Source organism: Lynx canadensis, chromosome A1 (genome assembly GCF_007474595.2).
Source record: "Lynx canadensis isolate LIC74 chromosome A1, mLynCan4.pri.v2, whole genome shotgun sequence".
Taxonomy (NCBI): Eukaryota; Metazoa; Chordata; class Mammalia; order Carnivora; family Felidae; genus Lynx; species Lynx canadensis.
The window spans coordinates 35844711-35870739 of record NC_044303.2 but is presented as its reverse complement, the minus strand read 5'-3'; the positions used below and the strand labels follow the sequence as shown (position 1 = coordinate 35870739).

General features: G+C 35.0%; 1 protein-coding gene across 1 annotated transcript in view; it reads left to right on the top strand.

The window, feature by feature from the left end:
• DIAPH3 (diaphanous related formin 3) overlaps positions 1-26029 on the top strand; it is a 510843-nt gene that overhangs the window by 218870 nt on the left and 265944 nt on the right. The window contains 3 exon segments of the mRNA XM_030311865.1: positions 1141-1236; positions 9404-9498; positions 13857-13958. Coding sequence (XP_030167725.1) covers positions 1141-1236; positions 9404-9498; positions 13857-13958 — 293 coding nt within the window.

Below are 26029 nucleotides of genomic sequence, written 5' to 3'. Positions count from 1 at the left end.
AAAATAAATGAAGGAGAAAAGGAAAGAAAATGTAGAAAGGGAAAAATGATTTGAACATTCAATTAAAAAAGATATATCATGCAGTGCTTAAGACAGAATGATAGTTGATCAGGAGTAGTACTTAGAGCAGTGGAACAGAATGAGAAACCCAGAAAAACAAATGTGGGATAAAAGTGTAATATAAAATTGGTTGAAAAAGATGATTATTAATAAAATGATAGAGATAATATTTAGAAAAAATATAAAATTTGATCCCTCAAACTATGTAACAAAACATATAATAGGCTTTTTTGATAGAAAAATAACATAATGTGCCCTCTTATATGTTTGAAGATTCTTTTAGAAGCTATTTCCCCAGTATTAGTGATTTATTTGTACATATCTAACAAACACTGCTCCATTATTCTTTGTTATCAAGATCCTAATTTTGTATGATTGGCCTTGACCGGAAGAGCTACCCATGAACACAAAGGAGAAGGAAGATGATAGGATGTTACAGATCTTAATTTTGACTATCCTATACCTTGCTGTGAGGACAGGTCATAGATTCGTGTTTAGCATGATGCTTATTCTGTTATTCTTTTACTAAGGAGAGGGAGGCTAGATGCATTTATTGATTTTAAAACACTCAGATAATGTAAGCTAAGTATCAAATTTTGACTGTTTTTATAGATATGGAAAACAAATAATAAACCATCTACTCTTCTGGTTTAGTATGAGCTATATTTTTAAATAAGCATGGTATATCAGACATAAAATAGCTGTGTGTGTTTGCTTAGCACTCTTTGAGCTAACTTCTTAACTTACCCTAAGTGTAAGTCTGTTTATTTCTGTAATTGTGTCCTGTATACTGTTCATATGAGCTAAGTGTTCTCATTGTTATGCCCAATGATATTGGTTAAAATAATGCAATCAGTTTTATTTTTAGTTTTTCTGTTAGACCTTCACGTATTTACTCGTAGTTTTTCTAGCAGAAGAACCACCAGTGCCTATCTGAAACAGGCCTTGGGATGTCTATTATTTTTATATCCATGTTCTTTAAAAGATTTGTATCTTTTTTGTATTCTTTGATAATAGTTCACAAACCGTCCTTTTGCTGCTGAATGCCTTACTGACATGGATCTATCCTTGCTTTTACAGAGAGAAGAGAAGAGGAAGATTTGGAAGAGAAGAAAGCTATTAAGAAAAAAATTAAAGAGCTTAAATTTTTAGATTCTAAAATTGCCCAGAACCTTTGTACGTATCAAACTTCAATACTATTACATTAGCAAAACACTGGAGGTGGTTCCTTTAAATTATTTCTTTATGACTTGTTTTTCATTTTATGTTATTTTAATATTTTATTATTTGCATAATAACTTCACAGATAATTCATTTAAGCAAATGATGGGTTAAATTTTTCAAATTATAATGTACTTTAGGAAAAAAGCTAAGGAAAGGATTTAGAATGAAAGTATATGTTATATAGCTGAAAAAAAAAGGCTATCCTTTGTCTAAGCATATAAATAACAAGGAATTTGGGTGACAACATCATATTTTAAAAAATAGTAGTGGATTATTTCTTTTATACCTCTGAATCTCTATTATTTTTGATACTTGATCACACACAAAAGAGGTTGGAATATTAATGGAAATTAGGATGATGAGAAAAATGAATTCCATTATCCCATCTGAGCAGTTCAAAGCCTTTCCTCAAAAGTAATGACTGGAAATATTTTAGATTTAATTACTGTTACAGGAGCTAAATACTTAGCATTGAATTGTCTTTCTGACTGAATTACTATGGGAGAAGAGGGCAAAGAGTTTTGCTTCTAACTCATTTCTAACTGCAACTTAAATGCATCAAAGATAGTTTGCTTGGAACTGAGATAATAGGATATGTATGTTATTTTCTGATGTTATGAGAGGGATGCAATGTGGAGAATCTAGAGGCATGAAAAGTTAACATGGCTTTTAGTCTTCCTTTCAATTATTACATGCCTCAAGAGAGCTTTTAGCAAGTATTGGAACAAAAATTCTTTGGTGAGAGGATAAAGATCCATGCTATTGATTAAAGAGGGAATTATGTTAGAGGCAGTAAGCGTGAAAGACAGAGTTGACATTCCTTTTGTGAAAGTTTTGCGATCTCCTTTCTTTCCTGCTTACTCTGACAGAGGGCCACCCCTTTTCTGCAGTGTAGGTATGCCAAGATCCACATGGATAGTGTGTAGACGTTAATGCTATTGGCCAAGATATTGCTCTCTGTTTCTGGGGCACAAGTTGATACCTTTGAAGTTAGATGTCATCATGTGACTTGCTTGGGCCAATGATAGTATAAATGGAGATGAGATAGCTTTTGTGTGGGAGCATTTATTGGTGGTGTGAGAAACTCCAGTGCCCTTTCCCCTGCACCCAGTATGGCAGTCAAAATGGTGTCTATTACCCTGATGAGAAGATCACAAGTATCAGGGCTCTGTCTTTCTGATGTGTGATGGACATGTAGTCTGAATTAGAGATAATTTACGTGTATGTGTATGTGTGTGCATGATTAGACTACTGAGATTTGGGGGACTGTTACATGATACAGGCATTTCAGGGAATTTTCCCCCTTAAAGGAACATTGTCTGGCTTCAAAGCATTATTAACTTAGATAATGACAAAAAAATTATATTCTCTGTGATGTGAAAAACATAGATTTTCTTGAAAAGTGTCTATGACCCACATTACAAATTCCTAGTCTAGACTCTAAACAGCCTTGTTAGGGGTCCTGGAGCAGTACCAATTCAAATGGATTTTTTTTTTTTTTTTTTAATTTTAAGGGAAAGAGAGAGAGGGAGTGAGCAGAGGAGGGTCAGAGAGAGAGGGGGAGCGAGAGAATCCCAAGCAGGCTCCGCACAGTGTGGAGCCAGATGCGGTGATTGACCTTAGGAACTGTGAGGTCGTGACCTGAGCTGTAATCAAGTTGGACACTTAACCGACTGTGCCATCCAGGCGCCCCTTACATAGAATTCTTTTTAGATGAGTCAGTCATAATAAGTTAGCTTAAATATCTATCTCAAAGTTGAATAATTGACTTTAGTATTATTTATATATGACAGAACATGTGCTAAATGGGATTTCACATTGAATTGCATTGGTTAATAATTATTGATTACCTTTCTGTGTTCTAAATTTGGCCCTTTAATCTTAACTACAACCCTATCACATAGGTAGTAACATTGACGTTGCAGATGGGTATAACCGTTCAGTGACTTGAATAAGGTTGCCTGTTTTGAAAATAATAGGTATAGCATACACTATTCCTGTTTAGAGATAACAGAATCACATTTTCATGGAGAAGGATATTGTTTGTCTTTTTTGCTTTAGCTGAATATATGGAAAAAAAATATATATATTCTTTTAATTATTAAACACATTTTAAAGTATAATATTGAAAAGTCCAGAATTTATGCCATTCATATTATGATGTAATCCATTCCTGGATTATTCTTGCCCTCTCTGATTGTAGCAAGTGTTATGATTTAAGCTTTAAGAAGCTTTAGCAACCTATAATCTTGACCATAATTATAATCTGATTCACAGCTGTTTTTTGTCTTTGAAATTCAGTCTTTTGAGATACTGAGTTGTGGGAAGAGTCTTGTGATAGGACAAGACAGAGTCTTGCCACTTAGAAATCTGCAATACATTCTCTTAGATTTCTCTTAACTGAAATATTTGATAGAATTTTGAGGAAAGGATGTAAAATCTACTCTCTTATTTACCTATTTATTCAAAAGTGTGTTAGGTTCCCTATGTTTGAGTTCATAAAGGTTTTGGCAGAGACCCTGCGCTGAGCACAAAAGAATTCCAGGCACTCGAGGATCAAGAGAGCCCTCAGGAGTTTTACAAGGTTCATATGCTTTACCAGATTTTTGGAATATTAGAGCTCTAAAGGGAGGAACCCTGGAATCTATGAATTAATGTAAAGATTTAAATATTTATAAGTTCCCTTGAAGAAAACATGTGTGACTGGTTCCAAAATCTGCACACTTTACATTTCTTCACTGAACTCAAAGCTTCCAGTGGGACCTATATAGTCACATTTTGAAGGATAAGATGCATGTTAGTAAAAATATTCACTTTAACGGGTCTTTTGGAGGCTTTAAATGAGTATCTCCTATCCTCAGTAACTTCTAATTTGTTTTTTAAGGATCTGTGCTTGTCTTCTGAATTGTGTGTTATGCATTAGGCCATTTTCAACTTTTCTGTCATTTTTTTCCCCCTTAGTTAGAGCAAATGTTTGCCAGAAATCTTATTCATAAACTATAAAAAAATTGTTCAGTCTTTATAGATATAGGTGTTTAATGTGCATGTTATTTTAACTGTAGAATATTAATACTGGAAGGCAGAGAATGAATTACAAATATAGATGAAAGTAAAGGAATAAATGATGTCCATTCACACAGTAAACCCTTCTGTTAACATTTTTATCTTTTTATATAGTTGTTACTATATTAGTTATGCATGTTGTGTTATTTATATTTACTTCTGTTATTGTTGTACTTACATAAATGTGCAAGTGAGATCATAGTAGGTTTTCATCTGCAGTTTTGTTGTTTTTTTTTATCTCCATGACCACCTTCACTTCTGACACCAGTTAAGTTTGGGGGTCCCCAAGACCAATCTTAAGTATGATGGTTTATTGGAAGGACTCACAGAAATGACTGAAAACTCTTTGATTTATGATTAAACAGTACAGATTAAAATTAGCCAAGGAAAGAGGCACATGGGGAGGTGTCCAGGAGAGTTTGGAGCACGAAATTTTCACCCATGGACATCTCTAGCTTCTCCTAGCAATGATGTATAATAATAGTCACAGGTTATTGCCAACCAGGGAGGCTCACTTAAGCCTTGGTGTCCAATGTTTTTACTGGTTCTTGTTTTGGGTGAACCTGACCCAAAACTGCGTATTGACCTTAGTTTTCAGACCCTCAGGAGGACAGGTTAATACTGTGTGACCCAAAATCCCCACCATAACTCAGATTATTAGCATAGACTGTCTAGTGTGACCCAGTGTCCCCAGTAAACATAGAAACTCTTATCAGGCAGGACATTCCCAGGGCTTTTGAGAGTAGCTCCCAGGAGCCAGACCTCACTTGATTAAGCTTAATCTGTTACCACACAGTATGCCACCCTTTTTCCCCATGCATTTTGTTTCCATATTATTCGTTTAAAATTATTTTAATTGTTTTTGTTATGACCTATTATCAGAGAATATAGAAAATGCATGTTCCATTTAATGATATAAATCAAACACCTACAGCTAAAGAAATAGAACATGACTCATACTTTAAAGACTTACATATGACCTTTTCCAATTTTATATCCCTTCCTATGAGAAGTTACCATTCTCTTAAATCTTGGTTTAAATATTTCCTTCCTTTTATTTATAGTTTTACCAACCATGTGCATATTCCTAAATAAGCTGTTTAGTTTTTAACTGACTGACTTTTATATAAACAACATCATATCATATTAATGCATCTGGCTGTAGTATATTCATTTTTATTGCCATTTTTAACACATTCTTTGACTGTTACACTTTATTCATTTAACCCTTGATTGACTTCTGTGTTGTTTCTCATTTTTGGTGGTACTAAGGCAAGGTGTGGCAAACTATGGCCTTCAGGCTAAATCTTGCCCATTGTGTGTGTTTTTTTTTTTTTTTTTTTTTTTTTTTTTTTTTCTGCTGCTCTTTATTTCTTTTTTTTTTTATTTTTTTATATATATGAAATTTATTGACAAATTGGTTTCCATACAACACCCAGTGCTCATCCCAAAAAACACCCGAAAAACAAATAACCCAGTGAAGAAATGGGCAGAAAACATGAATAGACACTTCTCTAAAGAAGACATCCAGATGGCCAATAGGCACATGAAAAGATGCTCAGCGTCGCTCCTTATCAGGGAAATACAAATCAAAACCACACTCAGGTATCACCTCACGCCAGTCAGAGTGGCCAAAATGAACAAATCAGGAGACTATAGATGCTGGAGAGGATGTGGAGAAACGGGAACCCTCTTGCACTGTTGGTGGGAATGCAAATTGGTGCAGCCGCTCTGGAAAGCAGTGTGGAGGTTCCTCAGAAAATTAAAAATAGACCTACCCTATGACCCAGCAATAGCACTGCTAGGAATTTATCCAAGGGATACAGGAGTACTGATGCATAGAGGCACTTGTACCCCAATGTTCATAGCAGCACTCTCAACAATAGCCAAATTATGGAAAGAGCCTAAATGTCCATCAACTGATGAATGGATAAAGAAATTGTGGTATATATGCCCATTGTGTGTTTGTTAAGACACAGTCTAGCAGAGCTTAGCCAGGACATTTGTTTACATAATGTCTGTGGGTGCTTCTGTGCTCCAATAGCACAGTTGAGTAGTTGTGACAGAGCCTGAATAGCTTAGAAAACCTAAAATAATGGCTATGTGACTCTCAGCAGAAAAAGTTAGGTGACTCCGCCTCTAAGTAGATATCTGGACAGTGTTTGTACCAATTTATTCTTCTACCATCAGCGCCTGAATGTTCCTACTTCCTAACCTTACCAATGCCTCGTGTTTTGCAAGGTTCTAGAGTGGCTTAAAAAAATACATCATATTTGGGATTTGTTGGGCCTTCGTGTTGTTGATGATTTGTGTCTCTTTATAATTCTCGAATATTCTGACATTTTCTCTTCAAATAAGATTTCTTTCAACTCTGTTCTTTTTTGTGATTTCCCTTTGTAAATCCAAGTAGACATTTTTAAGGTATCTTTACTTATCTTCTGTATCTCTTAACCAACTATTTTTCCATCTCTTTAAAATTGTGTTTTGGATTGCTTTTTTGCCTGTGGTCTTTCATGTGCTCAGTTTTCTCTTTATATTATATCTAATCCATACATTGAGTTTTCGATGTCATTAGTGTATGTGTGTATATATATTTTTTACTTTCAAAAAGTAAAAAATCCTCCAAATCTTGTTTCTTTTTAGTAATCTTTTTCTTTTTCCCTTGGCCATTATTTCAATCTTTCCTTGAATATTTTTTCTCCCAGGATTTCTGTTTTCCTTCCTTTAAGGATAGCTCAGAAATGGATTTAAGATTTAAATACATGCACACACTTATGTATATTTTTTAGATATTTCAAGGGTTTCTTTTTTATTCTTGAGTTATAGCTGACACACAATGTTACATTAGTTCCAGTTGTACAGCATAATGATTGGACAGCACTATACCTAATGCTATGCTAAGGATATTTCTTGGTTGAGATCCAAAATATCCTTTTTTGGGAGGAGGAAGTAGATAATTCCAGGGCATCTCTCCACTCTGTCTTAGTGGCTGAAATATGTAAAAGTATAATTTTTCTTTCTCTCCATGACTGTGTTATGCCTCAGAGTAATTTTATCCTTTGATCTTTGTATTAAATGTTATAATCTTTTCTATATCTTCTTGTTGTATCCATAGACTAGGTTTCTTGAGTAGAATTTATTACTTCTCAAAGGGAATTAATAATTTCAAAGATTCTGATTAATCTTACTAATCCTACAGAATTTGCAATTCAGGTGTATTTTAACACTTTGCCTTCTCAGTTTGCTTACTCCTAAGGTTTAACACATTATTACATATTATTAGTTTTGTTTTTTTCTCTTATTCTTTTAATTAAAGTTACATATATTTTTTAAGATTATATTTTTTGAGAGAGACAGATAGCATGAGCGGGGAGGGTCAGAGACATCTCATGAACCTTGAGATCATGACCTGAGCAAAGATCAAGACTCATGTTTAATCTGAGCCACCCAGGTGCCCATAAGGTTACATACATTTTGCTCATTTTCCTTTTTAGACCTCAGGGTATTCTAAATGAAGAAAAAAAAATGCTTTGCTTTTTGAGGCAGATTTATCCCCTCAGCTTCCTTATTTTTTAATTGTTTAAGGTGCTTTGACTTGTTTTCCTTTTATGTTGTTAGAGATCACTCTTTTCACATATTTTCCAACAACTTATATGATTAAGATGTTCTCTTACCATAAAGGAGCTAAATTGTCATGTTAAATTTATTTTAGTATTTGTTTTTGTTAATATTTACATTTAATTCTGCAATCATAAGCAACTGGTTTTGTACATGATGTATGTATTTAGATTTTGTTCTCTTCCCATTAATTATTTACTGATGACCTCTTTGAGATCATATAGTTACTATATTTTTTGCTTTTCAGCGTCTACTACAGGGTTTTTATTTTGTAATTTCATTAATCTGTTTTGCAATAACATTTAGATATTTTATTCCATTTGTTGGTATACTAAGGATTATACCCATCCATAATTTCTAGCACTATTATCCCTTATTTATAACTATTTGAGTTCAGAAATGTATCAGTGAAGCTGGTGTTGATGTTGAACATGTTGTTCATCTGTAAATGATACATGGTGTCCTCAGGTATATGGAAGCCTAAAGATAGCCTTTAAAAAGAAGATCATGTTTTCTAAATCTTGTAAAAAATACTGTCTGTGAAAAGATCTACAGACAAGATGACATAAGTTCAGCATATAAAATAAATGGTAGCGGTAGCAAGTTCTGAGTATGTTCACAGAGTGACATCTGTCACTGAAGAAGAGACACAGTAATAGTAGATCAAGGGGGGAAACGGCAAAAGCATTAAATCTAATACTATGAAAATATCCTTATTTACCTCAGTAGCTTTTGAGAAGATCACTGTGGTTTAGTATTAGACATATGAGATATTAGAAAAAAATGTAAATGATGTTGGAATTTTCAGTAATAACATATTACCCAATATAATCCATTTGTATGGTTTCCCAGGAAAATTTGTTTTCCAATATTCGATATTCAAACTTCAGTTACATATAAAGGCTATTTTTCTGGCATATTGTCTATAATGTTTTTAAAGAGCAAAGTGCTATTATAACTTGCAATAGTGTAAATGCACTACTCGCCAGTTTTCTTAAAATATTTTTTTCTGAACTATTTAGTAGGGCTGTAGGATATTATAAAACCTAATAATACACATGTTTAGACAAAAATTATATGTGCATATTGGAGTTTTATGGTTCTTTTCATTCCAATGTAATATTTTTATAGTGTACCAAATATATTTCAGTTTTTTTTTTTTTTTTATCATATGAAAATTGGCACCATTCCTGTGATAGGCTAATAACAAAGCAATAAAAATCAACCTTGGAACCAGCATAATAATAAAGGGCTGTTGCTTAAATACTAGTTCTAAAACTAGAGTAGAAAACGTGCTAATGAAAATTTCTCCCATAGTCATTATATTTAATGTTTAAAGTCTCTCATTTTATGAATTAGTTTTGATTTTATACATAGAACTACATCTCAAATTCTTTTCTTCTCTTACTCATTATGAACCCTTTTCTCCCCCTTTTAGCAATCTTCTTGAGCTCTTTTCGGGTGCCATATGAGGAAATCAAAATGATGATATTGGAAGTGGATGAAACACAGTTGGCAGAGTCTATGATTCAGGTAAACAAACTGGCAGAGAGCTTAAATTCCAATATTTCATTGCAAGCTTCTCATTAAATACAAATCTGTAAGTGAAGCAAAATTCTTAAACCAAATCATTCAACTGGAAAATCATTGCTGCATAATTAGTTTTAGCATAACTTCTGCTTTGCCAGGAGATAAAACTCTGCATCTTTTCTTAACTGCAACTAAATATAATGCTATCAAAATGATTACATTTCAATTATTTTAAATGACTGTTTTTGAAAGGCAAATTGTTTAATTCAACATGTATGTTTTTGTTTTTGTTACAGTTAAGGTTAGTAACATGTGACTTAAAGTTTATTTGTATAATGCTTTCAGAATATGTTTTTATTAGGCTCTTATCTTGTAAAGTTGCATTATGATTCAGTGCAGAAGATTGAGGGACTTTTCTCTTCATTTAGAGTCACCTTTATTAACCACCCTTCCTTGAGTCATTTGTGTTCCTACGAGTACTAGAAATTGTGGGCATAGCATTCTGAATTCATTCAGGAGGCTGCCAGATTTTTTAAATGGTGTCTACCCACAGTATTATTTAAGGAATGCTAGTGTGGTGCCAGAGTTATTTGCTGAATTCCACATAAGACATCAATAATGCGTGTCTTGATAAACTGTAAAATCAGAGTATCAAACCACAAATTATATAGGAAGAGAATAATATCTTCAGTTTACTATCTTTCATTCTTATAGTGGATGTACTTAGAAAAATGGCTTTTTAGCAACAAAAAGAAACCAGAGATTATTTGTTAGTGTGAACACATGTTTAAAATTATTTTGGACATTTAATCCATCAATGAATGGTATCTTGGAAAGTTTTGGGTTTTGCTTCTGCTATCTTGTCTTCCCAAGGTGGTTGCGATATAATCCCAGTAGGGGTATGAGACTCATATACACCTGATTCAGTAACTCTTCCCTGAGCCTTTTTTCTCTAAGCACTTTCTTTTTACTAGGTTTTTGTCTTTGTTAACTGTGGATCGTAAATGTGACTTGTTGTTGGGAGTAAATTTCAAGTTCCTTAAAGAAAATTTTTTCTGCTTCATACATGTTTGTATTTTTTTTTTGATGCATTTATTGAATTTTTACAGAGTAGCTTTTAACTTGATTACACGAATGTTTTGGATATTCATGTGGATTTTGTGTGTAGAGATGGGAAATTTGCACTTTTAAATTCATGTCCAAAGAACATCCAGTTCCATATAATTTCTTAATATATTAGTTTTCTATTGCTGCTGTAACAATTCACCATAAATTCAGTAGCTTAAAATAACACAAATTTATTAGTCTCCATTTCTGTTGAATAGAAATCTGGCATGTGTCTTATTGCGCTAAAGTCCAGGTGTTGGTAGGCTTGCCTTCCTTTCTATAGGATTAAAAAAAAAAAATCCCTTTATCTTTCCTGGCTCCTCATGGCTTCCCACATTCCTTGGCTTGGGACACTTTTCTTCAACTTTCAAAGGATACTGACTCTCTTCTTTTTTCCATGGTCACATCTCCCTCTCGCTCCATGTTCTGTCTCTCTCTTCCACTTTTAAGGACCTTTGTGGTTACATTCTGCAGTTCTGATAATCTAGGGAAATTTCCCCTATTTACAAGTTTTGGGGATTAGGTGTGGACATCTTGAGTGGTGTGGTTCAGGTCATCGTTCTGCCTGCCACACCTACTACATGTAAAACCCATCTCAGGAATTTAAAATCGAAAAATTTAGTTTGGACATTTATATGCTGATTAAAAAATAAGAATTCTGTGCTATTTGAAGTCTCAAGTTAATTTTATTTATTTCAGTTTATTTATTCATTTTGAGAGAGAGAGGGAGGGAGAGTGCAAGTGGGGAGGGGCAGAGAGATAGGGGGAGAGAGAATCCCAAGCAGGATCTCCAACCTCCCGCATGGGGCTCGAACTCACGAAAAATGAGATCATGACCTGAGCTGAAATCAAAAGATGGACGCTTAACTGACTGAGCCACCCAGGTGCCCTCTTAAATTAAATAAAAACAATATGTTCCTAATTGTAAAGTGAAGAACTGCCTATTTTTCACAGGGCACAGGGAAAACCTTACTTTATAACAATCATCATTTTGGTAAGCTATGTTCACAGTCACGATTTTGTTTTGGCATATCTAGTTACTCATTCATATATAACCAGATGTCAGTAGTATGTCATTTTTGATGTCATCCTTCTAACTTATTCTCTCCCCGTTTGCCTTCATTTGTCTTTTATTAATTAGTTCATTTAGCATCTATTTTATTATACCCCCCCCCCCCCATGTGCAGGGCATTGTGGTCGGTTCAATTAAACATCGATTTTACCTTTCTGGGATATTTAGTTTGACAAGTGAAATGATGTGTGTGTGTGTGTGTGTGTGTGTGTGTGTGTGTGTGTGTGTAAAATTATAATACAAGGTACAGATGGCTGTATCAAGACTTTTTTTTTTTGGTATAGATTAGATGATGGGTTAAGGGAGTGCTGTGCATGTGTGGAGGTGAGGGTACGTGTGTGTGTGTGTGTGTGTGTGTGTGTGTGTGTGTTTGTGTGTGTGTGTGTGTGTTGTGTGTGTGTGTGTGTGTGTGTGTGTGTGTGTGTGTGGAGGTGAGGGTACTTCAGGACTGAATACAGTATGGATGTAGAAAAGGCAATAGGGCTCTGTGACTAATATGTAGCAAAGGTCAGTTATTCTGGCACTAGTAATACTCTGAGCTGTGAGGGAAAAGCTGTGGGTATGTGGGCAACTGTGAAGAGTTGGTTTAGTCTGAAAGGACCTTAGGATTTATGGAAGGTTGGTAACTTTGGTAAAGAGAGAGAGACACAGGAAGTTTGGGCCTGTATTCTTAGAAATCATTATAGTTTCATTACTCTACAAAGCAAAAATAATGAAGTGAAAAATTAATAAATACATGATAAAAGATTATATATTAACTCATAATATTTAAGGGGATTTGATGGTCATCTACCAGGATACTGAAGAAATTCAGAAGCTTGATTATAAATAACTCAATCCAGCTGTTAGCTAGAATGGTTAAAAGAAACACAAATAACCAGGTCTTTTGGCTTCAGGCAATTTTAATAAGAGAAATTTCTATTTATATGGAAAAATCCTCTACTTGCATTGTTTTTATTCAGTTGGTAGTATTAATAGTAAATACTTTTGTTAGGGATGATCTTAAATTGCCACTTTTTTTGTTTGTTTTCGGCCAGTCAACCAAGTTTTTTGTCCAAAGGTACACAGTGAGTCCAAAACTTCTTTGATCTAACTACTTTGATAAATAACATTCTCTAACAATGTCTTTAACTAATGACACCTTTGGGGGCGTTTTCCCCATAAATATATAGAGCATGATGTAGGCTGAATTATAACTTGTATTGACTTTGGGCTTGAAGACAATATACTGATGCTAAAATTTGGGATTGTGAACACCAACCACTCTTTTTCTTAATTTTAATATCAGGACACTAATTTGTAATGACACTGTTAAAATCAATTACATTTTGATACGTAAGATCTATATAGACTTTGTCCACAAGACTGTATAATCATTACTTTATAACAGGGAAGAAAATTTGTTTATTTGGTCTTCATTGGGAGTGTTTGCCTGACCTTAAGTGTGTGGCCTGGGAAAGACTGTTCATGGACAGAGGAACCAGAATAACCAAGCAAGCCTGTGGTTTCTGGATGGGAGGTGATCCAGGCCAAAGGCAACAGGCACTTAAATTCCTAAACGATCTCTTCAGAAGCTTTTTATTTGCAAAGTATATCATTCCATGTCTTTAGTACCTTTTCAAGTTTTCTTCCACATCAGAAAAGTTACTTTGTCTTCGTTTTAGAGATACTTTCATTTTTGTTATTAAAACTGTAATCATGTTGATTAAATCTTGCAAGCACTTTCATTAAAGTTCTCTGGATTTCATTTCTTTCTCTTGCCTTTTAGTAGTAATATGATAATTTCTTTTATCACCCTGGATGAAGTGTTAAAATATGTTTGGCTTTGCTTGAATATCTGACATTTAATTCACTCAATCTGAAATGTAATTGATCACATTTACCCAGGTGAGAAAGCTGTTCCTTTGGTATAGGTGGAGTTTTTCTTTCTCAGTTATATAGCTAATCAAATAAACATTCAGTAGTGCTTGATTTGAATATATAACTCTAGAGAGTAAAGAGGAAAATTGACTGCTTTCAAGATGCAGAGAATGTAGCGTAAAGCTGAGTATAAGGGAGGTTACCTAGAAATAAAACTGAAGACTGACTTTTTTAGTGGTTTCTTTCCAATAGTTTATTGATGGATTTATCTAGAGTGCAAGAAGCACATTTAGTGAAAATATTTTATGTTTTTAATTTTTAGAACCTAATAAAGCATCTTCCAGATCAAGAACAGTTAAGTTCACTGTCTCAGTTCAAGAGTGACTATAACGACTTATGTGAACCCGAGCAGTTTGCTGTTGTGGTAAGTACTGTCTTTTGGCGTTAACTCTCCTGTGCGGGCATCTTTATACCAGGCAATGCAGGAAAGAAAATGTCAGGCCTTTTCACATCAGGATTGTCCCATAAAGCTTTGAAGCCCATCTTGCTTTTTTTCTTTTTTTTTTTTTTTTAACCTAAGGATATTTATGGGAAATTATTTTGATTTCAAATATGTATATTGAAACTATAGCCACAAATGAAGTCCAAGGAGTTTTTAAAAAGTATAAACCTGATTTCTTGTCGTTATTGTCAATTTCATGTCAAAATGTAAGATGAAAACTGCACTCCTATGACTGACGAGAGTATTTATGGTTAATGCTGGAGCATCGTAAGCCAACATATTGCAAAAGCAGCATCAGTTTCTTGTTGTAATCACTCACTTCCTTTCATCTCCCATGTTAGACTCTGAAATTAGAAGTACAGTCTCCTCCTTGGTGATAAGGGTGAAAAAGGAATACCTTTAAAAAAAATCTTTGAGACACCTTGATAATCATCTTGTTCCAGTCTCCTATTTTATTTATAGAAGTTGGGGGTCTGCAGAGGTGAAAATTCTTGCCAGTGCCATATATTAGCTGTGTTGCCAACTTAAAATTAAGATTTTTATCGAGCTTGCTTTCTCCTGTTCTTTTCTCCTATCATTACATAATCATTTTGAGGTTGGTTACATTCAGTCATCATGATGATACTGTAGTGTTTTGATTCTTTGTATGTAAGATTATTTTTTTTTCCCTTTCATCTGAAGTTCTATTACCAACCTCCAGGGACATGATGGAATTTGTGTTTGATATAATTATGAAGATGTGGGTTGGCTAACTAAAGGACTGTGACTGCATACCATATTTTGCATGTTGTTGGCATTTGCTCTTAAACTGCTTAAACTGCTGCCATTTCTTCATAAACCTATTGTCTTCAGCCCTCCCCGCACTACCTTCCTGAGTTCACAAAACTCTGCTTAGAACACATAAGGGGAAGGAAAAGGCGGGGTTTTTCCTATACATAGTCTTACAATTTTTATTATAAAACTTTTAACTTATTTTCTTTATAAAAAAAAAAACAAACTTTTTTTTTTAAACCCAGTTCTCTAGGGTACCATTTTCTTCTTTTTCTCTTTTCTGTATTTCCTTGTTTGCTTTATATTCTATTACCTGATCATTTTGTCTTTCTTTTGCTCCATATTTGATGCTCTACCTGCAGTGTCTTCCATTGGGTATAAGTGAGTAAGGGAGAATTTGCATTACATTTTTAACCACAGACTATGCAGAATTTTGGGGCTTTTTTTTTTTTGGCCCAACTTTTTTTGACTCTTGAAGAAAATTATATGATGTAAAATTGTAATATAAAAATATTTCCTATTCACATTAAATCTGAAACACATATAAGCTTATATGAAAATGTCTATGTAGCAAGTAACTTTTTACATTGCATATCATCACAGGAAAAATGTAAAACTCTTCTCACGTTTTAGTGATTTTCACAGAAGAATGAGCTCAAACTTGCAGTTATTTTAAAATAGGCAGGTTATGTCCGCCTTTGAAAATATGGAGTTCACATCAAAGAGCCATGATTTACAAGCAGTATTCTCATAGGGGCCAGAAATTTAAATATAGCAATTATATTTCCAGATATTAGTGCCAGAGGTTATAGTTTTGATTTTAAGACAGATATAGACCACTTCCATTTTAGGACATGTCAACTCAAACTTGACCTTGAATCTACACATTCCATGCCAGGTCATACCTGACTGAAAATGGAATTTAATGTTGAAAGAGTAATGGTATTGAAAACATCTGCTAGAGACATTATGAACAGTGTTTTATTATATGTTGATTGTGAATGTTCTTGAACCCATTGTTGTACATTCTAGTTTGTGTGGTACTAATGTTTTAAAACATAATTGCTTTAGTGAAGAAAGGAGAAAGTTGACAGGAAAAAACAATAATATATATAGTATGTAGTGTGTGTCTGTGTGTGTGCATCGTCAAATTGTAATGTTCTTCAACTTTACCTTCTTTCAGGTTTTTACTATTCCTAATATGTCTCCCTTTACTTCTTAGATACTTCCCCCCTGCCTAAAGGGGGATAAACCTGCTTAAAGTTCCAAACAATACTGCAGAATTACCAAAAAACATGATGGACAAAAATTGTATAACAGTGTGGAATGCCTGCAGATTTTAGTTCTTTCTGGATTAAAAGCTCAATATTGTTTGCTAGTTCTTTAAATAGTGATATGTTTTCAATTTATCAAGATTACATAAGTAATATGATAGTTTGGTAGTTTCAGGAAACTGATTATAATTATCATGTTTATTTCTATGATTCTCATTATACTGTTTAATTTTATAAGTAATAAACATGTTTGTAGTGAAGATGGGCTATTAACTCCAAGTAAACTGAACTGCAGATTCCTACATGACTTTGATTTCATAGAAGAGCATTTACTTACTGACTAAACTTAGATTTAAAGTAGTAATCATTTCCACCTAAAAATCATCACCATATCAAAAACAAGGGTAGTCATAGGTTAGGGTAACCTTTGTACCCCCAAATAGGGCCAATTCTTGCCTTTTCATTTGTTTTCACCAAAGATAGGCTTACTTTCAGCTCTGTATCATTTTCAGGTTCTGTAACGGTTGATTTCTACATTGTTTTCAATTTAACAAAATCACTTGAAACTCTACAGTTACATTACTTGTCAGTTTAACTTTTTCTTTTATCCAATTATATAAGTTTATTAATGTAATTCATGTGAATTTTAGAATTCTCAGAAAGGTGTATTCCATTTCAACAAACATAGGAATTTGACACTATAAAATTACCATAGTTGTTTGCATTATATAATCAACTTTAATTCCACTCAAGAATTAGGTAAAACAATAAGCAAAAATCCGCCCCACCGGGACATTGGAATTTGCTTACATTATCTTCTCTTTGGTAGAAAGGGAATGTACAAAAGTAACACATCCAAAATGCCTGGTAACCAGTGTCAATTAAAGACCAATTAGAATATATAAGATACAACACATAAATTAGAAATATCTTTTACTTTTGTCATGTATTACTTGGATACAACTTTTCAGGACTCTGTGTCCTATATAGTGTGTGGTATACAAATAGACTATTGAGAAATACTGTGTCAATATTCATGAAATTGTATGCCCTTGAAGCTTTCTTTCAGTCACTAAACCATGTTTGTATTCCCTCCAGGTTTCCTATAATATAGTGTTTCATATGCACTTTATTTCTCCCTTGAAATTGGAAGCAAAAATTTTTAATGCAGACACTATCTCGATTCCTTAAAAAAAAAAAAAGTCTTTTAATGAATGAATACTAGATACAGGTCCTTTTATGCTGCTACTAAGGGTTTAGTCACTCATCTATTATTTTAATAATTCAGAATCTTCCCAAACTAGTTTTCTTTGCAATCCTTATGACTTGGACATTGGCCAGTTTGAGCAGGACAGTTCTTAGGTGTTCAAGAGCTGGCCTTGTCTGTGCACTGTAGTCTAGTTGTGATCATAACAGTGGTGGCATTTGGTGGGCTGGTACCTTTTGGAATTGATCTCCGGTGCTGTGAATTCAGGTCCTAACAGTTTAATGGTAGAATTGATTTGTTTTTTGTAGCCGATTAAAGTATACTACCATGTCCTATGTTTTCCGACAGATTTTGGCATATGAAAAGTAATATCCCACCCCAAATCTGAAAAAATTGTCATTTAATGCTGAGAGACTGAAGATTCTAGTCAAATGGTATTTTAAAGGAGTTCTCTGGGAGGTAGTCTATATCTGTGTCTTTTTGTGTAACTTGAAATGAATGAGACAGTTGGCATGCTGATTCTATTTGTTGGTTTAGGTTCTGGGCAGAGGACACGGAGTACTGACTGATGTGCCTAATTTGAAATATTCTTTTCCCTGGACGGTTCAGGATAAAACTCTTATTGTTGCTGAGAAAGTGGTTTTTATTTGGTGTGCCCTTTCCTCATGCTTTATTCAACTTAATTGTCTGTCAATAAGAAGTGAAAATATATCTCCTAGAGACTCTCACTCATTAAACCAATTGCCTGTCTCTTTTTTTGGATTCCTTCCTTCCCTCTTTAGCCCTAACGCCACCTCACCCCCCCCTCCCAAAATATGGCCTATTTACCAAAAGTTGATTCCCATTGAGTAGAACTTGATTTTAGTTGCATGACATTTTTTTTTTTTTAATATTTGCAGTTTCTTTGATCAGTAAACCATTAGGTAAAATCTCTGTTCTCACATTATCATGGTTTAACTGTGTGAGAAATAAGATATGTGAATATTCAATGGGATCAGAGGCTTAGTTGAAGTTTGGAAAAATGCCTAAAAATTTGCATTTGAAACTTAGTGCAGTAGACTTTCTTTGATTAAAAATTCTAGGTTTTCGAGTATATGTCTCCATATTATTTAATTCCGTTAAGCTGCCTGTTCTTCAAAGGGATCAAATCTTTCATAGGAAGGTTGAATTGAACAAATGTCGTGTTTGTGTACTGTATTTTGAACTGCCACCATTTGGTGTCACTGTAGGGCAGGGCTTTTAAACTTTTTGCAGTAGAGACCTCCATTTTTTTTTTAATCAAAAAAAAAAATGTAGGAAGTTTATGCATATTTCCCTGCATTAAAAATGCCTTGTTTTAAAATATACCCTAATATTCTTGTTGTAAAACATTCAAATAACATATAAAAATGGTGAATACAATGTGGAAGTTTCTTGTATCTCACTAACTCACTGCATTCCACACAGAATACAAAATTATTTTTAACATTTTGTTGGATTTCCAGTCCTGTTTCTTTGTACTCACAAATGTGTGCGTGTTCATATGAACATTTAGAAAAAAACTATTCTGAAACTTTTTCATTATAAAAAATATATTTTGGAGATCTTTATTTTCATGATGTACCGGTTTTAGATTCTTATGTGGTATTTCATGGTCTCAAACTATGACTTTTTCTTTTTAATTATTTCCTTAAAAAAATATGGTTGGTTGGAGGGTTTTAAAATAATAATTTTGTATACATCCTTGTGTACATATTTGAATATACTATTCAGAAATATTGTGTCAATATTCATTAAATTTTATGTCCCCAGGGTTCTTGAAAGAGTAACTCTGCTTACATCTTTATGCATTTGAAGGCAGTGTTTTATAGACATGGTGAATAGGGACTCCGGGTTTAAATCCAGAGGCCAACCTTATTAGCTGTGTGTTCTTAGGTAGTCGTTTATTTTTCTGTATCTCAATGTCCTCATTTATGAAATGGGATTTTTCCTATTGCTGCTATAATAAATTACCATAACCTTAGTGGCTTCAAACAACAGAAGTTGATTATGTTTTAATTCTGGAAGTCAGAAGTCCAAAATGGGTTATCAGGGCTCCATTCCTTATGAAGGCTGCGGATTTGTTTCCTTTCTCCAAACTTCTAGAGGCTGCTCACATTCCTTGGCTCATGGTCAGTTGTCATTGTGGCTCTTGTCATCACATCTTCACTGACCCTCTCCTCTCTGTTTATAAAGGCCCTGTGATTATATTGGGCCTACTTGGATAATCCAGGATAATCTCATTTAAAGATTCTTAGTCAAGTCTGCAAAGTCCCTTTGCCATGTAAAATAATCTATTCAAAAGCGTTGGGGATTGGTACTTGGTTATACTTGGGGGGTCATTAGTCTGCCAGTCAGAGGGACAGTGATAGTGCCTACCTCCATTGTGTTGTCCTGAGTATTTAAAAATAGTGAATTTGTGTAAATCATCTTGTAATAATAAACTCTTTATATAAAGGTTAGCTTTGTTATTAGTACTACTTTTGGAAAAGAGTCCCAGAATTTCAAATGCTAGGTAAAAGATATTTTTAATCTTGATATTTATTGCCAAACTATCTTTCTAAGAGGAGTGTCAATGTATATTTTTATGAACAATATATGTATGGGTTTTTTTTCTTGTACAATCACCAATATGTAATATTATCCTTTTTCATTTGTTTTTGTATATTTTTTACTTTATATTTCTTGGTTATGAGATGAAATTGAAACAGTTATTATGTATTACTTTTATTTCTTCTTCGAATTGCCTATTACTATCCTTTGTTTGCCTCTTATCTTTTTTTTCCTTCTAGTTTGTAGGAGCTCCTTATGTAATCTATATGATACTCCTTTGTAAATATTTGCAGTTTTCCTTTTAAAAACTTTTTTTAATGTTTGTTTTTGAGACAGAGAGAGGGAGAGAGAGAGAGAGCACATGCAGAGGAGGGGCAGAGAGAGGGAGACACAGAATCCGAAGCAGGCTCCAGGCTCTAGGCTCTGAGCTGCTAGCACAGCTCTGCAGTGGGGCTTGAACTCACAAACCTCTAGATCATGACCTGAACTGAAGGGGAGGCTTAACCCATTAAGCCACCCAGACGCCCCTACTTGCAGTTTTTCTTAATGCTTCTCACTTATCTCTTTGCTTTTACTTATGATATCTGCTGGATTTTTTTTTGCATTTTTGAAGTTTGGTTTAAAAATTTTTTTAATGTTTATTTTTGAGAGAGAGAGAGAGAGAAACAGCATGCGAGTGGGGGAGAGGCAGAGAGAAAGAGAGAGAGAGAGAGAGAGAGAGAGAGAGAGAGAGAGACCCCTAACCTGAAGCAAGCTCCAGACTCCGAGCTGTCAGCACAGAGCCCAACGTGGGGCTTGAACTCACAGACCTGGAGATCATGACCTGAGCTGAAGTCAGATGCTTAACTGACTGAGCCACCCAGGAGCCCCAGTTTGGTTTTAAAAGTGAGTTGAGGAAGACCCATGTTACTCGCTTAAGGATAGGAATGTATTCTGTGTATATGGACACGCTTGGTCCTTTGTATATAATAAGAGCGTGGTTCTTTGCTTATAATAGGACTACAGATTTAGCTTGATTGTAGGGAACATCTTGTGAGTATGTAAAATGAGTGTGAAATGCCACTGACTCTCCTTCACTGCCTCCCTAAAGTCCTTCATTTGTTCCCCATAGCTTTTACATGGATGTCCAGAATTCTTAGAGTAGCATTAGGCCTTTAAAAAAAAAATTGACATATAATAAAATGTACATATTTAAAATTTGTAGAATTTGACTCATTTTGACATATAAATATACTCATGAAACCATCACCATAATCAAGATGATGAGCGTACCCATCACGCCCAAATGTTTCCTCAGATTTTTCTATAATTCCCTCCTTCCCATGTGCCCAGGCTTAGGTCTTTAATGAAGCAACGCCTGCCACCCTCTCCTCCTCTAGTCTTCCTTTTCCCCTAGGCTTCATCTTTCCTCCACAGCTGTGCTCTGAAGGCACCATACTGAGGCCAGTTGATAATGCTTCCTTTTCCCTTTCTTTCTACTTTGAGAGAGAGTTCTCTGAAATACATACCCTACAAAATTCAGTATCCTTCCTCTTTTGTTACCGTAATACAACATGATGCAACACATGATACATGATACACATGGTGACCACATGATATTGGCTAAATGAATATGTGAAATAAAGAAGAGATAAAAAGAAAGAAGGGAAAATATATGGTTAAGGACAATAAAGCATGCACAAAGTTTGAGGAATTTAAAACTATATATATATATTTTATTGTTTTAGAGCAGTTTTAGGTTCACAGCGATATTGGGAGGGAGGTACAAAGATTACTCATATACATTCCCCCTACCACATTTATGCCCTTCCCCATTATCAACATCTCCCCCAGCCCCTGAGTGGTACATTTCAGGTTAATGAACGTGCACTGACACATTATCACCCAAATTCCGTAGTTTACAGTGCATTCTTGGTGTTGCACAGTTTCTGGGTTTGGACAAATGTATGGAGGGGTGTGTCCATCATTATGGTATTATACAAACATTTTATTGCCCTGAAATAAATAAATGTCTTTTAAAATCACTTTTTAAAAAAAGTTTTTATTTAAATTCCTGTTAACATGTAGTATAATGTTAACTTAAGGTGTACAATATAGTGATTCAACACTTCCATACAACATCTGGTGCTCATCACAACAAATGAACTCCTTAATCACCTTCACCTATTTCTCCCATCCCCCTACCCACCTTCCCTCTAGTAACCATCAATTTGTTCTCTATAGTTAAGGGTCTGTTTCTTGGCTTTATTTAATTAATACATAATCGTCCTTTCATTTATTATTTCTCTAACAGAGATCGCTCTCTTTATTTTTCCCTTTGCTTGTTTTGTTTCTTAAATTCCACGTATGAGTGAGATCACATGGAATTTGTCTTTCTCTGACTTCTTTTGCTTAGCAAAACACTCTAGTTCTATCCAGGTCATTTCAAATGGCAAGATTTCATTCCTTTTTATAGCTGAGTAATATTCCATTGTGTGGAATACACACCACGTCTTCTTTATCCATTTATCAGTTGATGGATACTTCGGCTGTTTCCATAATTTGGCTATTGTAGATAATGTTGCTGTAAACATCAGGGTCCATGTATGCCTTTGAATTAGTATTTTTGTATTTTGGTGTAAATACCTACTAGTACAATTGCTGCATCATAGTTCTATTTTTAACTTTTTGAGGAGCCTTCATACTGGTTTCCAGAGTGGCTGCAGCAGTTAGCAGTCCCACCAGCAGTGTAAGAGGCTTCCCCTTCCCCAGATCCTCAGCAACACCTGTTGTTTCTTGTGTTGTTGATTTTAGCCATTCTGACAGGTGTGAGGTGATATCTCACTGTAGTTTTGATTTTTATTTCCCTGACGAGGAGCAATGTTGAGCATCTTCCCGTGTGTCTGTTGGCCATCCATATGTCTTCTTTGGGAAAATGTCTGTTCGTGACCTCTGCCCATTTTTTTAATTTGATTATTCATTTTTGGGTGTTGAGTTTTATAAGTTCTTTATGTATTTTGGATACTGTCATTTGCAAATCTGTTCTCTCCATAGGTTTGCCTTTTAGTTGTCTTGATGGTTTCCTTTGCTTTGAAAAAGCTTTTTAGTTTGAGCTAGTCTCATTTGTTTATCTTTGCTTTTGTTTGCCTTGCCTCAGGAGACATAAAACACTTTTTAAAATGAAAATGTGAAGTATTTTTAAGATAATTATTTTAATTTTTGTTAAAATGAATCTCTAGATAATGACCTCTCTGTGGTGAGAATGGGTTAATTTAAAAGCAAACCAAGTAACTTTTGAGCATAAAATCTGAATTCACTTTTTTTAAAAATGTAGAACTTAACCACCCTGTGTAATTCTGCCACTTAACTTGTTCACCTGTCACAACACATGACTGTTCTGATATCACACTGGACATTTTCCTTGATGCTTTTTTAAGTCAGAAGGTCATTTTCTTTTTAAGTTCATTGAATATTCAGGGTACCCTGTACAGTATTTCTTAGGGTACTTAGTGGTTTTATTTTATAAAAGGTGTTGAGGAAATTGTGATTCGATGTGAATCATGGCTTATTGAGGGGCACCTGGATGGCTCATTCGAGTAAGTGCCTGACTCTTGATTTCCGCTCAGGTAATGATCTCACAGTTGGTGAGATTGAGTCTTGCATGGGCCTGTCAGTGTGGAGCCCGCTTGGAATTCTTTCTCTGTCGCCATGCCCCCCCCCCCATTCTCTCTCTCTCTCTCAAAAAAAAAAAAAAAAAAAAAGATTACAAAAGAATCACGGCTTATTGAAACACCTTTAGGAAAGGAGTGACCAAGATAGGTAAGGAACCTGAAAAAGTACCTCTGCTGAGCTATTGCTTTTCCAGAGGAAACATCTCCAGGGCTTTCATTTTTTAGGTGTTGATTATTTCAAGTGCTTTGCAAATGTCCTGATACAAGGTCAGTCCTGTTTCACAGACTTATCACTTTACAACTTAATAAAAGACATGAAGTTAGTATGATACAATTTCTTTTTCATTTTGGTTTCTGGTAATTACTTCTTCCTTTTCTCTTTGATAATTCATCTTCAATCTCGTCTGTCAATGAGAGAAATCTTGCCAGTCTCTCCTCCTGGAAGACAGAGTTCTATTTTGTCGTCTGCTTTTGGTGCCTGTCCTGGAGTCCAAGTCCTCTCAAATTTCATGATGCTTTAGACAGCACTTTGGCAAACTCATCTGCAAATCTTTCACTACCCAGGGAGGACATTTGTTTAGAGTAATAAATGATTATAACCAGATTCATAGCTATTTAAATCTTAGAGGTCTGCTTCTCCTAAGATCCTAAGCATTCAGCTGTTCAGTTATTCTTGTCACTCTGCTTTGCAACCTTCTTGACATGCTCTTACCAGGATCCAGGACTTAATATAGGCTCGCCAGCACAGATGGTTTTTCTTTCACCTAGTTCAGGGCTTATTAATTTAGCTTGCTTTCAATTCTCATTGATTTGCAGCGAAAGTCCTGCAGACGTTTAGTACTTCCATCATTTTTCTCACGTTCTGGTTTCTCTCTTCCATCACCTTCAGCACTGTAAGCCAAAATAGTCACAATGCCATTTGAAGTTTTAATTAGACATAAATTTTGTTGGTTTGAGTAGTTACAATCAGTGGTCAGCTGGAAGGTAGTTTTACCTTGTCCACTCTAGTATAATATTTTCTCTGAAGATCTTTTTCCTCGCAGAATTTTTTTTGTAGTTCTTCCTGCACATGACACAGTGGACTTAGACATTGACAAAACCTTTAAAAGGCCATTTACATATTCTCTTTACAAGTTTAACCTGTAGTACGAAATAATGTGTAACAGATGTATCGATTTAACCAAATATACTGAAATATACAGAAACTTAGAGGTTTTCTTAAGGTTGAACTTTACATGGCTTCACTGCCAATGGATTGAGTATATTTAAGAACCATTCTAATATTGATTTGAGCTCGCGTTAGATTCTTACGAAATGGCTCCGGGTAGCAATTTTTTCATTAGTGTAGGTCTTGGCCTTTTGATGCTATGGGGGCTTAGATTGCTAGATACTTTATGGGAGAATTGAGACCTTGAGATTATATTGGTAACTGCACCACCATCTGATCTTTTTATTTTAAGACCTTGTCTCCTGGGGTTCAAAAATTATCCAATCATTTGTTCATTTATTTGACACATATTTATCGAACACCTATTATGCACTGAAAATCGCTCTAGGCCCTGAGTTCATTGCATTGAACGTGTCTCTTATTCCTTGTTGGCCTTACATTTCATCTGAGGACAGTAATAATATACACATAAACAAAAACATAGCCTAGTATCAAATAATAATAAATACTCCTCAGAAAGTGTTAGGGTGAGGGCCCACAGGTGCAAGTGTGCGTGTGTGTGTGTGTGTGTGTGTGTGTGTGTGTGTGAGAGTGAGTGAGTGAGAGAGAGAGATAACAAGGCCAGGGAAGATCTCTCTGAAGAGATAATATTTAGCCAGAGCTTAAGTGACTGAAGTTAGCTGTGTGGCCGTCTTGGGCAAAGCATGTTATAGACAGAGGAAACCACAAGCTCCAAGGTTTGAGGGACAAGTGACTTTGGCATGGCGGAGGCGAGTGGCTGTGGCAGAGTGAGTATGAAGGAGTGGTAGGGGATCAAGTTACACCACTGGGGCCGTGGAGCCATGGCGTGAGGCCCATGGCCTTTATCGTAAGAAAGCCATCAGAGAGTTTTAAGTAGGTGAAGTGATCAGACTGATGCTTTCAGACTATTATTCGGGCATCTGATGATCTAGTTATTAAGGTGAGAAATGGTGCTGGCTTGCAGGCTTGATGGTGCTGTCAGAGGTCAGATTCTGTTGGAAAGTAGGGAAAGTAGGATTTCTGATGGGCTGGATTTGGGATAAGAGTGAAATCCGGCTGACTCAAAAATTCCTGCCCTGCCCATTCACGGAGATGAGGAAAAGGCTTGCGAGAGGAGCACACTGTGTAGGGACACACCTAATGTGTCTGTGGACATCCGAGGGGACACATGAGGTATGCAGTTGGGATGTAAGCTGGCAGTTCAAGGTTGGAGGTATAAATTTGGGCACCGTGATGTTTAAAGCTGTGGCTCTGGAGGAGCTCACCTGAGGAGTGAATTAGAAATGCAGCGCAGGAGGCAGCAAAGGGAGAGGCAAAATATTGCAAACTGT